Consider the following 15,405-nt stretch of genomic DNA (forward strand, 5'->3'; position numbering starts at 1 on the left):
CCCCAGGCCGAGCCCAGAGGACATACGGGTAACGGGGGGAAATGTACAACTGTCAGCAACATGCGACGTACGGTGTTCAGCAAAGGTTGAAATGTACAGAGTCAGAAGCTAGTTGCCGGAACATTCTCCCAAACGCCAGGCAGGTCAAAGTGTATGCAGGGAATTAAATTGTCACCAATGCCTGGTCAAAACTATCTATAATTTATAAAGTCTTTTATTTATTAATATTTATTTATCTTTGAGAGAGAGGGAGGGACAGCGTGGGCAAGGGAGGGGCAGAGAGAGAGGGAGACACAGAATCCGAAACAGGCTCCAGGCTCCGAGCTGTCGGCACAGAGCCCGACGCAGAGCTCAGACTCACGGATCGAGAGATCAAGACCTGAGCCGAAGTCGGACACTTACTTGACTGAGCCACCCAGGGGCCCCAATACCTCGTTTTATAGTCACAGCTTTGCATCTTTTTTTCTCATAAAGAGGCATCCGAACAGTCCCCTTCCTGTCCAGCTGCCCCCCCTCCTGCAGGGGCACTGCCGGTCTGGAGTAGCTGTCACCGTTGCCCTAGAGATGCAAGGGTATGTGGGACCCTCCAGGGTCACGGGGGGTCTCTGCCCATCTTGTTGACGGTCACAGGGCGGGTCTGCTTTTGGCTCACTGCCAAGGGGCTTGATTTAATGCACGATCCAGCCGAGCACTTCCCCGGGAGCTCAGGAGCCCCAAGGAGCCCCTGAATGTAACAGGCTTAGCGAGGCCCAGGGTGGGCAACCTCACCCTCCGCCCTCCCCTGGCTTCCCCCCCCCCACCCCCCCACCCCCCCCCCGGGCTGCATGACTCACTTCCTGCCAGAGACGCAGGGTGGGGACGTGGCGGGTAAGGTTCCGAATCACACTCCACGACTTGCCAGCGGCCTGGCCCGGGCACCTGCCTCCCCGTGCCTCAGTTTCCCTGTGTATAAAGGCAGGTGGTACTGTGCCTGCCACGCAGACCTCTAGAGGAGGGGCTGAATTAATAGTGTCTGGTGCCCGGCAAGCCCTGTCAAAGCTCGACGGAAAGTCCTGGACGCCCGCCAGCCACTCTTCCCGGCTCCTCCCTGAGAGCACGCGTGTGCCGCGGTGGGACTTCTCCTGGGCAGATGCGGGGACGGGGCCTCCTGTCACACACCACCCTGCCAGGCCCTCCGGGTCTCTCTGCCCACCCCGATCTCCTGTGAAGCCTGTGTCCTGCCTTCCTCTCCCGCCTTCGCTCACGTCCTTCCTCGGTTTCCCTCTGAAGGCCGCTCTTGCCCCCACCCCTACTCTCTGACCGGGGGCTCAGGCCCCCAGGGGCCCTGCCGCTGTCACATACAAGGGATCCAAGTTCCAATCCTGCATTTCATGCCCCCGCCCCCCACCCCCCAGCCCCATGATCTGACCTAGCCACACAGCTGCTCGGCCGTGAGAGGCCACGGAAAACAGAAGTTTTCCTTGGAAAAACCGGGAGACCTGTGTTCGAGTCTTAAGCCTGGATGAGGCCTTGTTCTGTAGGCTTCCTTTTGGTTTGTGGAACAAGATGGGGTGGGGGCGGGGGAGACACACACATTTCTCCTGGGTCCTGACGGGTGGCGGGAGGGCGAACCTGGACAGGGTGGGAGGCTTTGAGGCCCCTGCTGTCTTGTTTCAGGCGTGGGTTCGGCCCAGTTATGGGAGGAAGCCCCGGGCATGATGGGTCCCGTCTAGGAGCCAGCGAGGCCGAGCCCGGTGCCCGGCAGGTGACCAGGAGGGGCAGGGAGGCCTCGGGGGCTCTGGCTGGGTCAAGGAGGAGGTCTGGGCACAACGTGACTGAGCAAGCCCCTTCCTTAATATCTCTGACCCTTGGTCTCCTCCTCTATTAGACGCAAACGTCAACCCTGCCTCTTCTGAAGGACTGAGGTTAAACACCCTGATTCTGTGCTCAGAGCGTTGACACTGGGGCAGAGTTGTGTTGTTGGGTACCTCGTGTCCCTGTCCGTGTCCTTTTTTTTCTTGGAAATGCCCTTGAATCGTTTCTGTGATGATTTCCTTCCCTCTGTTCTCTCTTTCTGAACCCACTTATTCGGAGGTCAGCCCCCGGCATGTTCCCTGATGTCCTGAGCTTGTTTAAAAAAATTAAAAAAAAATGTTTTTTCAATGTTTATTATTTTTGAGAGACAGAGAGCAAGCAGGGAAGGGGCTGAGAGGGAGACGCAGAATCCGAAGCAGGCTCCAGGCTCTGAGCTGTCAGCACGGACGCGGGGCTGGAACTCACGAACCGGGAGATCGTGACCTGAGCCGAAGTCAGTCGCCTAACCAACTGAGCCACCCAGGCGCCCCTCACCAGTCTGCTTTTACGGCATCCCAGCCAGAGAGCCTAGGAGGGTAGAAGGAAAAAGAACTTCCTTCCCTCCACTTACTACACTGGAGCCAGAGAGGAAGGAGGTCTCTGGGCCATGCTTGGGCCTCTCAGACCTGCCCCTCAAAAGCCTGAGGAACGTGGGGGTGTGAGCAGGACAGAGGTCCGAATGGTGAATGCACTCGGGGGACAGATTCGGGCCCTGGGAGCCTGCTGGACCCACTATTGGTCACATGCTCTGAGGGTTCCTTCCTGGCGGAGGTGACAACTGCGGAAAGGCCCGGAGGAGACCCAGAGCCTGGCTGCCGCGGGACTGTGAGAGGCACGGGGGCCGAGACCCACGGTCCCTGGACAACACCGAGGAGTATAGGACTCAGAGCGGAAAAGAGCGCCGGGTGGTCTTGGGTGGGAAGACGGGAGCCCTGAGTTGTTACAGGGCCAAGAGGCGGGTGGCTGGGGCCCGGCCGGAGGAGGGGCCCTTGGGCTGCGCAGTGCTCCTGGCCAGAGACAGCAGGAGCTCCTGTCAAGTGGGTCAAGCGGAGGCCGTGGGGCTGGGGACCCTCAGGAAGTAGGCTCCACAGACCCACGGGCTGCTGGCACAAAGTGGGAGCAGCGGGCAGGTGCAGGCAGGTGCGGGCAGGTGCTGCCTCTCACGGGTGTCCTTGGAGGACCAGGTGGGGGGGGAGGTGAGGGAGGAGGCTGCCTGCATTGTTGGGGCTCGAGGGAGGGGTGCCATGAGAATATCCAGAGCCAAACTGGAATGCCTCAGTATCGGCCTAAACTCAGACTGAGCCCCGCCTAAACTCAGACTGAGCCCCGGGTGCCGAGCAAACGCGTGCCCTCCCTAAGCAGTGCCCTGGGCCGTCTGCGCCTGCTGGGGCACAGCCCCGGGGGACACGCCAGCACTCACACCCACTGCGTGTGCTGCAGACAAGGGTGCAGCTAACTGGGCGACGGTAAGGTCAGAGGGTGACAGGGAGGAACTGAGGGCGTAGGCGCCTGAGGTTGGTGTCCCCTGCGAGCGGTGGGGAGGAGGCAGAATCAGGGCCTCAGGACACAGCTGGCAAACTCAGCAGGGCTCACCTCCGCCCCAAACCCAGGTTCGGGGCGGGGGGGCGGGGGTGGACAGGCGCAGGAGAGGGAGAAGCACAGACAGGGGGAGGGAGATCAGGCACTGGAAGCCTGTTTGCAAAACCAGCAAGTCCCCTGGCGTCTGCTCCCTCGCCGTCCCTGTCTCCGTCCGTCCGTCCATCCATCTGTCCGTGCCAGGCCTACGGCCGGTGTTCCTGCCACGGTGCTCTTGTTTCAGGTGAGACAGGTGACCCGGACAAGCACAATGATAAGAACTACAAATAGGAAAATGGACCGGGAGTGGAAAGAAAGGGAGGAAGCCTGTGTGTGCCTTTGTAAACCGATCACAGGACACAGAGCAAACACGGGTACCTGAGCCTCGTAGCCACAGAGATGTGCAGTTTGCAGGGGGTGGGGGAGGGGGAGGAAGGCCGGTGACCCCACATCCCAAGGGCCGGAGTAGCTGGTTGGAGGGGGCGGGTCCTCAGTGTCCCTGGAGGTCACAGTCACCCGGGGTCCCGGACCTGATTCCTCATCTGGCTTCAACGCCACTGGCCACCATGCGTTCTGGGGGTTGTCACCCCTCCGCACCTTAGCAGCTGGGCTCCTGGCGCTCTCTGCGGGCCTTGGGAGCCGCGTGTGGGCAGGGAAAGGGCTGGGAACAAACCAGAATGGGTGACGGCGGAAGAGATGGCCTAACACAGTAGCGCCAGGGGTTAACAAGGGCAGCCTGTCACCCCCCCCCGGGGGTGGGGCTGGCAGGACAAAATTCCCCCATTCAAACTCCGTGCGAGAGACACCGTTCTAGGCACCAGGGAATCAGCGGGCAGGCCCTCAGCAACCTGCCCTCAGGACGCTGATGCTTCTACAGAGCTAGGAAGGCGAATGGGCAGGAAACACACAGCAGAGGAGGGAGTGGCAAGAAGGCAAACGTTCCGGGAAGGAGCAGAAAGCAGGATGGGGGCTAAGAAGTGCCCGGGCTTGGGCTGCAGTTTTTAAATGGGAGATCAGGGTCATGGAGAAGGTGACTTTTGAGCACAGACTGCACTTGGGGTAAGAGATGTGGGGGTAAGGTCTTGGGGCGGGAGAAAGGGGCACAGTGGGTTGGCAGGGGGAGCGCAGGGAGGGGCCAGGGGAGAGGACCCGGGCTTGTGCTCTGGGATGGGCGGACGAGCAGCGAGCAGACCCGGCCCGCAGCGCGTCAGGCTCTAGGTGCGCCTGGGGGTGGGGCCGCGGAATTCCGGGCGGGAGGTCACCTCTGACCGCCGGGTTTGCAGGCTGAGCGCCTAGAAGGGCGAGGAGGACACGGCGGGCAGGGCAGGGGTGCCGAGCTCACTCGTGCGGGCGGGGGTTGGTGGGAGCCGAGCGGCCGAGGCCGGGCTCCCGGGCCCAGCAGGTGGAGCTCCGCGCCCGGCGCCTCCTCGCCCTCCCGGGAGCCCCTGGGTCTCCGCCCCGCGGGGGAGGGAAACCAATCGGGGCCGCACCCACAGCTCGGTTCACATCTCGTTCCCAGCCGCTCTCCAGGGTGATTAAATAATTCTGCATTTCCAAGGAGAATTTGTTCTGGTAAACGCTTTGTAAACTAGCCCCGCCCCCTGGCTTTCTCAATTTCTCAGAAATATCATCCGGTCCTTACCGGCTTTGCTCCCAAGAATGAAAGCGCAATAAACCCCTTTTCCAGAGCACCACGGCTTAACCCCCCAGCCCAGGCTGGGCCGGTTTCCACCAGACCCTTGGATCGGCCTATTTCCATTTTCTTAATCCATAGGTCCAAAGCATGTTTTGTTAGAACAGTTATTAACAACATCCTTACTATATAGGAAGCACTCACACTGATAATGAAACAAAACAAACACCGAGGCCCAAGGATAAACGGGCCAGGAACACAAACAAAACCCCCCACGTGCAGCAGGAGGCACACCTGCACACGCACGATGCACACTCACACATGCTGGGGAAGGTGTCAGGCACTGAGATGTTTTCTCTGAATACCTGGGACCGGGGGTCCAGAAGGCCCTGAAAAGGTACCCAAGCCAGGCTGGGGGGTGGGGCTGCAGAGGCCCTTCCTTGTGAGGAAGTTCAAGGAAAAGCCACTTTCAGAGCTAGAGCAAGCGAACCCCACCTTGGGCAGGGCCCCCTCGGTAAAATGGGAGGATTTCCTGGATGTGGAATGAGCCCAGGCCCCAGCCTGGCTGGAGCAGAGCTAACTCAGTGTGGAAATTTCTTACCGACACTGTTATGGACGGAATTGTGTCTTCCTAAAATTCGTGTGTGTAAAGCCCTAACTCCCAATGTGACTCTAGGTGGAGATGGGCCTTTAAGGAGGTAGTTAAGGTTAAGTGAGCATAGAAGGGTGGGGCCCAGGTCCCACAGGAATGGTGCCCTTATGAGGAGAGGAACAGACCCCAGCCTCTGTATGAGGGCAAAGAAGAGAAGGTGGCCTTCCACAAGCCAGGGGGAGAGTTCTCTCCAGAAATCACCCCTGATGGCACCTTGATCTTGGACTTCTGGTCTCCGGAGCCGTTAAGCCCCCCGGACTGTAGTATCTTGTTACAGCAAAACATTGGGCTCGGGACATGCCACTGTGCACGTCCTCACTTTCAGCAAGGACACCCCACCTGCCACTGCCCTGGGGACAACACCTCAGTTAATGACAGCTGCACATCAGGCCCCAAACGTACATGAAAAACAGATCCATCTCTAATTATATCATAGTTCAAATGCATGCCAATGTTATATCATGAGCCCTGATTTACAAGATTCATTACAAAGGCTTTTGTAAAAAAAAAAAAAAAAAACAAAATAGGCAACACGATCTGCTGCAAGGGTTTATTATATTTAGAAGTCTACAAATTTGATCTTTTAAGAAAAATTCACAAAATATTCAGTTGAAACCACATTTCTGGTTCATCAGATTTCAAATATATTTTACTGTGCTGAACAATATATTCTAACGCTGTCTAAAACACAGCCAAATTATTTTTCTTTATTCATTTATACACATTCTGTAATTTTTTGAAAACCAAGATTAAGATAAAAAATATTAACAAAACTACCCAGTTACAACTACTGTTCTCCCATGTACTGAGATATTTCCCGTGGGTCTGTCTTCTTATCTTATTCATTTTAAATTCTGTCCACTATGTCGGTTCGTAAACACACTCAGGAGATTCCCAGCTGACATCTCCCATAAATTCAAACAGCAACACTGTGTCAGAAGATTAATTCCCTTGGCAATGCAGAAGCTTAGCCTTGTTAAAAGTGCTCACTGTAAATTATTTTTGAATTTATAGATCATACAAAGGGACAGACGGCTTTAAACATTATTTTGAAATCACTGTAACGTGTGGAAATACAAATGAAGCAACCTACCAAATTAGATATTTGTGGTCTGTTGTTTTTATTCTTTGCTCCCTTTTGAATGAAACGTGTGTTGGTGAATTTGGTTTCTCCGGGCCTCTGGAGCATCACTGCTTGGGGTAGCCCTTAGCCCCCAGGTCACACGGCACTGAGACCCCCTCCCCCAGTCCCGGAAGGAAGGCTCTCAGCCCTCAGAGGTGGGAGAAGCCCTTGTCTCCAGACCCCCAGCTGCTGGAACCAGATTCCACACAAATAAAGCAAGGCTACACATAGATATGCCAGAAGGAGCGCATGGGCGGGAAGGAACGCAAAAACAGAAATTACAATAAAGCTTCTACTACATCAAAAATGAGAATTTCTCAAAGGAAATATCAGAAATCAGGAATGCATGTATACCATGTGAAAAAGCAGCAAAAAGATCTGCAAAACTGTCCGGTCTTCACTGCGGTCTGCGACGTGCTCACTGGTTCACGTCAAGAGGCCTTTCTGGAAACGCGCGACCCCGCGTGGGTGCTAAGAACCGTAGCGATCCTGGCGAGAGAGAAGCAAGACGCACGTTTGCTCGCGCTCAGCGCCGGTTTCTCCCTCTCACGCGCACCGAACGCTCAGCGTTCCCAAACTGACATCGCAGTGAACACAGAACACCGACCGTCTGGCATCTGGAACGTACGCCGCCCCCCCGCAACCCCAGGAGCCCAGTAACTGGAAGGGGCGTGGCCACAGCCGGGGCTTCCTGATGCCGAGGTCTGCGTGGGCCGTGGACAGGAGGACATCCTGTCCCTGATCCCCGCGGCCACCTGCGGCTCCCGCGCTGTGGGGGGGTCTGTGGGGAGGGGCGCAAAGCATCTGGGGGTGGGGGTGGGGAGCCAAGGGGTGAGCCTCTCTCTGGGAGGCAGGTGTAACACACGTGGAGTCTGAACCCTGAAATTCTGGCTCAGCTGAGCGATCCTGCAGATCCTGCAGAAGCAACTTAACCTCCGTACCTCCGATTCTGCATCTATAAAATAAAGGTATAAAAGAGGGGTACCCTATAAAAGGGGGATGACCTTCCCTAAAATACGGATGTCACCTCCGTGGAAGGCCTGATGTGGGCTCAGCTGACCTCAGGGACATGAAAAGAGCCCCGTGAATTCTAACCAAAGGTTGTTCTCAACAGCAGCCAAAACAGCAGGAACCTCTGGGCGGAGGGGATTCTCTTCAGTGGGGGCCGCCCCACCCCCTCCCCAAGCGGGGAAGCCCCTTCAGAGGCACCAGAGGCCACACTGATTAGGTCCTACCGCCCGTGGCCACGTTTTCGCATTAGCAGCAGCAACCTAGAAGAACAGGACGTACACCAGAAGGTTCACGAAGTAAGCCTTAAGAGATGGCCTTCCGCTGTTGTGCGCGAGGATGCCCCGTCCTTGCCTTATTTCGGAGACCGAAATACCACGTAAATCCCCAAATTAGGGAAGAGTCAAATAAATGTTCTGCATTTTCGCTCAACAGAAGGTAGCTTCTGAAGAATTACACAGAAATGCTCACAGCAGAGCACCACGGAGAATGTCAAATCATCTATACAACCTAATCCGTTTGAGTTCTAAGAAGGTGTGCATAGAAATCAAGAACTAAAATAAAATATGCCGAAACAGTAACAGAAGCTGCCCTTGGGATCATGGGCAGTTTTTATTTTCTTCTTCCTATTTCTCTGTTCCAACACAGGAAAGCGGAGCATACGATCAATTCCTGTAACAATTCCTCTAGAGTCATCAACGAGAACATTTAAGCAGGAATAAAAGCCCAATTTCTGGTTTTCATGACGTCCCGGGTTACACCGTAGCAAACATATAAATCAACAGCAGGAAATGTAATTTGCCAGCAGGTGAAGAGCGGTCCAAGTTGCGTTTTCCACGCCGGAGCCACCACCCCGCTCCGTTCCTGTCACCCCCGGGGCACTGACCTGAATGGAAGTCATGACGCCGTTAGCGAAGACCGAGAGCTTTCCAGCAACCGATCGCACTCCCTGCTTAAACTGGGCCATGTCAGGCGCAGTGGGCAGCACGCTCGTGAGGTTGTAGCTTCCTGCACACAGAACAGATGCCATTTGTCACTGGACCGTGGCGACAGGCGGCACAACCGGTGCCCAGGGCACTCCGTGACCTTAGAGGGCACAGAATCCCCTCCCCTCCCGCTTCCCGCTTCCCGCAAGCAGCAGCTGGGCGGAAGGGAGAAGAACCTTGCGGTGGGGTCAGGACCTGTTTCAGTGCCAGCCCCACCCTGAACTAGCTGTAAGACCCCGTACGAGAGCAGATGTCGTATTGGGTCTTGGGACCACCAGGGCTTCAAATACTGGCACTGTCTCTTCTAAGCTGTGTGTCTTTGGAGAGCTTTCTCACCCTCTCTGGGCTCCTGGTTCCTCCTCTGAACACAAGATCTGACAGGTAAATACTCAGTAAATGGCAGATGGGCGGACATCTCTAGGTTTTGAGTGCTCAACATCCCCCCACCCCCGTGCTTTTGATACAAGCCCTCCTCCCTTCTCTTGGGGAGCCCCGTGGACTCCATCCAGAGGGGTGGGCGTGTGACCCAGGCCTGGCCGATCAGAGCCTTCCTGGGACTCCTGTATCTCTCAGGGAGAGGAGCCTTTGCTTGCTCTGGGGCTGCCGGTGGGGATAAGGCACCGCAGCGGCCGCTGTCTCTGTCACCTGCCACTCAGGGCAGGGGAAGCCTGCAGGACAGGAGAACGAGGTTCACTAGGGAGGGGAGCCAAATGCACAGGTGTCTCTCTGAGGCTTTTCTGACTCTGAGCCGGAGCCAAGCTCACCAACCCCCCCCCCCCTTGCTTCCTGAGGCCAGAACCAGTGGGATTTCTTTGCTTCGGCTTTGGCGGCGGCGGAAACATCAGCCTATTTCCACCAGCGCAAGTGAAGCGCGTCGGTGGTATCGCACCTGAGCGGCGGCAGCTCCGGAGCAGACAGCCAGGGTTTCGGGCTGAGGCTCCGTCACAGAGGTGTGACAGAAAGCCGGAGGGGCCCCGTGACTGTGAGCGAGCCCAAACCCTGCAGGTCCTAGGGTGCCAAGCCCAGTCACCCCCGCACGACCCAGCCGCACCCACCTGGCCCTTAAGCAACAGAAGCCGGTTCCCTTTCCAAGAAAAAACGGAATGGACGTGTTTATCTTTCCACACGGACGCCGCCCAGAAGGGACAGTGTGGATCCCCAGCACGGCTCCCGTGCCCACCATGCAGGGAGGGGCCGCCGGTGCGGGTTCCTCCCCTCTCTGCCTCCAGCTGACTTGTTATTCATTTTTAACTTTGTTTTTATTTCTTTCAAACATTTTATTTTTGAGAGACAGAGCGTGAGCAGGGGAGGGGCAGAGAAAGAAGGAGACACGGAAGCCGAAGCAGGCTCCAGGCTCCGAGCCGTCAGCAACTGAGCCCGACGCGGGGCTCGAACCCATGAGCTGAGACCACGACCTGAGCTGAAGTCGGATGCTCAACCGACTGAGCCACCCAGGCACCCCTCCAGCTGACTTTTTAAAGTTTTGCAGGCCTTGGCCAATAAAAGAGTGGAGGCCCAGCCTGGACAGTGGATCTGGGTTCAAATCCTAGCACAGCCGCTCACCAGTGTTGCTACTGGCCTGCAGATGGGTCTTCATAGCACACAGGAAGCTAGTATGAGATCCTGAGTGTGCAGAGCCAGGGTCACGGCTGCGCCACTACCTGGAGAGGTCCACAGCGGCTGGGTAGGTCTGGACCAGAGGTCAGCAGGGGGGACCTTAGCAGAAGCACCTCCACTTACAAGTTTCCAACTTGGGAAATTTAAAAAAATTTTTTAATGTTTATTTAGTTTTGAGAGGCAGAGAGAGACAGCATGAGCAGGGGAGGGGCAGAGAAAGAGAGAGACACAGAATCTGACACAGGAGTCAGGCTGTGAGCTGTCAGCACAGAGCCCGACACGGGGCTCGAACCCACGAACCGCAAGATCGTGACCTGAGCCGGAGCTGGACGCTGAACGGACAAAGCCACCCTGGCGCCCCTCCAACTTGAGAAGCACTTAAAGAAGAGAGCACAGCTAAGGCGGGACAGCTCTGGGACCATGATCTCTCACCGACTAGGTACAGTCCCCAGGTGCCCTGAGATGGCGGCCCATCCCCTAGAGTCCTTCCTCTCCTCTCCTCCCCTTCTCTGTACAGAGCTCCCAAATTCTAACCCTTGCAACAAGGTGTGTTCAGGTGACAGGGTTCTGGCCAATGGGACGTAAGCCGAAGCGCCATCCAGGGCTGAGGCCCGCCCTTTTCCCTGCCTCTTCCTGCTAGCCGGGATGCAGATGGGATGGCTAGGGCTGGAGCAACCATACTGGGCATGAGGTGAAGTATGGAGAGGAGATCATGAGCAACAAGAGGAGAAGGGCCTAGGTCCTTGGCATCTGGGAACATAGCACATGTCCTGAGCTGCCTCCCCAGAGTCCCATGTAAGAGGGAAACGAACTCAGATCTGATTTAGCCTCTGTTATCGTGCACCTTTACTCCTTACTCAATCCTCACTATCCATCTGAGTCCTGGGAGTGTAAGCAGCCGGCCAGCTCGGGAACGGGTGTCAGGTCTCTGGCAGGGAGGTGGCTTCCCACCCTCCGCCGGCAGGTCTGCTGCCTGCAAACCTGTGAAAGCTGATTGAAGGTCTCCCTCCTCCTCTCGTATCTGGGTGCCGTGTCTCCTTTGAGGGCCGCCCGGGGCAGCAGAGCCCCAGTGCGCTCAGACTACACAATGGGCTCCGGGAAATGACGGCTCAAGCTGCTTCCTCAGGAAGAGGCTCCCTGACCTACGGTCTAGGTCAGGTGCCCGGTCTCCCTGCTATCTATCTGTCCCCATTACACCCCCAGCGGGCTTGGTGCTGAGGACATCATCACAAACCTGCTTTTCCAGAGCTTACTGCCTACTGGGGAAGGCAGACAATCAACCGATAACAGCACCCGGAGAGCTCGGCCAGCAGTTAGAGGCCGCCAAGGCAGTCCAGATACGAGTGGCTGCGGCCGAGCCGAAGCCGGTGGCAGTGGGGTGGGTGAGTCTGAGTGTCCCGAGGAGGCTTAGGGACCAACTGGCAGCGGGGGCTGGGAAAGAGAGAAATTAAGGCTGATTCCCAGGTTTCTGGCTCAAGCAACCGAAAAGGTGGCAAGACAGAGACAGAGGCCCCGGAGTGTCCAGGCCGGGGGACGGGGCCAGCCGAGCCACGCCGCGTTAAGTGGTTGGCGTGGAGGCCCTGTATCAGTCGGGAAGGCCAAGTGACACCGTGCTGGCACCTCACTGTGCCCGCCACGGGCCGGCAGGGGGTCCGCTTTGCACAGTCACCCGAGATGGGGACCCGTGGGGCCGTCTCTCGGTGGAAGCCTCGGAGGCCACCTCCGCACAGAAGGAACCACGGCAATGTGCACACGGCGCCTGACACTGGCCACGTGACATCACAGCCGGCGCAGGGGACGTTCCTGTTTGTGCTGGAAGGGGCACGAGCACACTGAGGACCGTGGCTCCCGCGCTCAGCTGGCTGAGGGACCCGCTGACCGGCACCCCTGCTTCCAGGGCTCCTTCATTACCCGTCCATTCGTTCACTCAAAAGACACATCCTGAGGGCTTTCCCTGTGCCAGGCATGCCAGCTGCCAGGGGACGGAGATGAAAACGGACAGGTCCTGTCCCCGAAGGGCTTAGGGTCCAGTCCGGGGGGGGGGGGGGGGTCATCAGATGGCCTCTACCCTGGTGACAGCAGAGGGCGCCCAGAGCGTGCACCCAGGGCTGGAGCAGGAAAACGCTGGGAACTGAGCCTGGAAAGGCCCACAGGAGCTGAGAGCCAAGCGGCAGGGAGCAAGGGCAGGATGTGAAACCTGGGCCGACCAGAGACTTCTGGGTAGAATCAGCCCGGAGAAGGGAGAAGGGGTAGCTGCAGGAGGTGGGAGGGTGGCGCTGCGGAAGCCCGAGGAGCCCAGGACGGTGCCCTGGCTCCTCAAACAATCGATTTTCAGTAGACGATCACGTACCCGTTTCCTGAAATGGGGACAAAGGGAGAGAAGAAAGGGTTTCCAACATGACACGAGTGACGAGTTTAATAAGGAACAGAGCACGGCAGTGACCTCTCTGCCACCCGCACGGCAGCCCTGTGCCCAAGTGACGAGACTCCGGCCGGCGGCCGACTCCGGGTCGGCGACGCCACGGTGCAGCTGTGACAAACACATTCACCGCCTGACCAAACAAAATCACGTGGCTGCGGACTGAGGCCAGTGCTTGGAGATCTGCAGGCCCCAAAGAGGTCGCATGCCTGGACCGCGGGCCTGAGTAAGGAGGAAAGAAGAGAGCAGCCAAGGTGCCCCAAGGGGACAAAGCAAACAGGTGCACGGAGCAAACCAGCGAGTGGAGCCTAGGAGAGAAGGGCCTCAGCGTCTCTGGCCCTCCCGGTGGACACGCTCAGATTCAAATAACCGGAATCATTTTCTCGAAAGAAAAACCCCGAGGGGACAGACTGGGCTTGGAGCTTCTGCTCTCCCAAAGCTGCCTCTGTTCTGTCATTCAGTGCCCTGAGTGGCTGCCTCCCGACACAGGACCCAGGTGATGGCAGTCCCACCTCCCCCAGCTGACCCTGCTCTGGGAGGATGGCCACAGGGACCGGCGCTATGCCAGGCTGGCAGCGGGTGCTTATGTGTGTTTTTCATCTGGTCCTTCCCGTATCCCGAAAGGGAAGGGCCCTTGACAAATGTCCAGGCTGCTGGATTAAACACATCCCCAGGAAGCATTTTGTTTCACCAGGAGGCATTTCGAATCTGGAGTCATTCCCACCCCCCCCCCCCGCCCCCACCACAATGAAATTATAAAGTATACCATGATCTCCTCAATGACTGAGATTTCACAGATGGGAAAGCTTCTAAGATAAGAAAAGAAACCCAGAATAGTCTCTTAAACCAGCTTTTGCTGTTTGCCGAAATGCACTCTTGACAAAAAGTAAATATTTAATAAGAGTTGTTCAATGCACTTACACTTACGGTCGTTACTGAAGGCGACTTTTATGATGTGCTTGATGGAAGATGCCGAACGAGGGTGACCACGGTCTGAGCCGTGGGCTTGGATGGAGGAGGGAGCACGGAGGCCGGCGGGGGGGGGGGGGGTGGGTGGCACCCTTTCTGTGACCCTGAGTTTGGGACCCACACAGGGCCCAAACAATTAAAGAACCTTTGTTCTCTGAAAGGGGATGGGAAAGTATACATGGGCCGGCCACAATTTTCCTTCAACAATCGGAAAGAGTTTTCATTTGATCTCCAAATGTTTTTTTTCCTTTTTTAAACAAACAGGGTTTCAGAGTGAAACTTCCAATAACCTGAATTACAAAATCACACACAGCTGGTTGGGGGGAGACGACTTTCAACACCTGAGGTTCTGAGGGGCTGACCTGATACCCTTGGCGGGGGGAGGCGGGGCTGTGGGGATGCTCCCCTGCCCCCTCCGAAGGGCACAGGGCCAGCACCCCTCCACCTGGGAAGGCGGCCACAAGAGGAAGTCCCGACAAGAGATAAGAATGCAAGTCCAGGAGCCACCCTGCCCCACCCGGACTCGGTGCAGAAGGCAGCTCAGAGAGCGGCCTGAGAGCCGCAGTCCCACCGAGCACCCCTGCCTGGTGGGCTCCCTACAGCAGCTGAGGCCCTGGCCCCCACCTGCCCCTGGGGCCCTGTATCCCCTGGGTGGAGAGCTCCTTCCCACGGCGGCAAGCAGCCTGGTGTGCTTACTGAACCTGAGGGCCACAGTGGATCTTCCAGCATCCCCCACACCCCAGCACTGAAGGTTCCAGGCACTCGGGTCTGTCCCGCGACCTTCTCTCTTGAGGCTGTTTCTCGCTGTACTCAGAAAACAGTTGTTCTCTGCAGCTGCCCGTGCTGGTCACCTGTGCCCAGGCCTGGCTCCTCCAGGTTTGGGGACGAGGGGGAGCAGGTGGTCCCGGGCCTGGAGCATTTGGCTCTGGAGGTCCCCTCCCCCTGGGCTCTCCCGCCGAGTGGGTTCCTGAAGTGACTTCAGAGGACACCGCTCCTTTAATGCGAGCTGTGACAAAGGAAGAACACACAGCCTTCCCGTCGCCCTTGGCCAGGCTGAGGCCTGGGTGGGACTCGGTCATGGTTCAGGGACCCAGAGGTACAAGCAGAGACCGGCTCGGCTCTGGACGTCCAGGATGGGCCCATGCTCTGAGGTGCACTCCCTGGGGCTCCCAGGCATCTCTCGTCCATGGGGTCTGCTCCCTAAGAGGGCTGGGGAGACAGGAGATTCCTCTGCACCTGCCTGTTTCCACAGCCACATTCTGCCTTCCCTCGAAGACTGAGCCTGGTGAAGTCCCCTGTTCTACCTGCCTCTGTCTCCCCTGGGTGCCAGACACCCAGGTGGCACTTCACACATAGTACCTCACTTGAGCCTCAGTGCCACCTTGCGCGGGGTGTAGTATCTACCCGCTTCACAGAGCAGGAGTCTGGGAAGACTGGAAAATGACATGAAACACTCAAGGTCTCAGGCAGGGAGTGGTCAGTGACAGCTAGGAGCCCAGGGCTGTCCACCCGCGGGGCTGTGATACCACACAAATCAGACAAGGCCTTTGCACCGGACCAGGAAACACGTTCCAGGAAGATGACTTCTCT

The 15,405-nt window shown here is 57.2% G+C and overlaps 1 protein-coding gene across 1 annotated transcript in view; it reads right to left on the bottom strand.

The window, feature by feature from the left end:
* Positions 1-6,228: 6,228 nt before the first annotated feature.
* The window catches only part of ARFGAP3 (ADP ribosylation factor GTPase activating protein 3), a 54,552-nt gene continuing 45,375 nt past the window's right edge, over positions 6,229-15,405 (bottom strand). The window contains exons 15-16 of the mRNA XM_042948025.1: positions 8,711-8,832; positions 6,229-7,305 (exon numbers count right to left, since the gene is read on the bottom strand). Coding sequence (XP_042803959.1) covers positions 7,288-7,305; positions 8,711-8,832 — 140 coding nt within the window. The 3' untranslated portion in view covers positions 6,229-7,287. The remainder of the gene's footprint in view (positions 7,306-8,710; positions 8,833-15,405) is intronic.

The sequence above is a fragment of the Panthera leo genome, chromosome B4, assembly GCF_018350215.1.
Source record: "Panthera leo isolate Ple1 chromosome B4, P.leo_Ple1_pat1.1, whole genome shotgun sequence".
In the NCBI taxonomy this organism is placed as follows: domain Eukaryota; kingdom Metazoa; phylum Chordata; class Mammalia; order Carnivora; family Felidae; genus Panthera; species Panthera leo.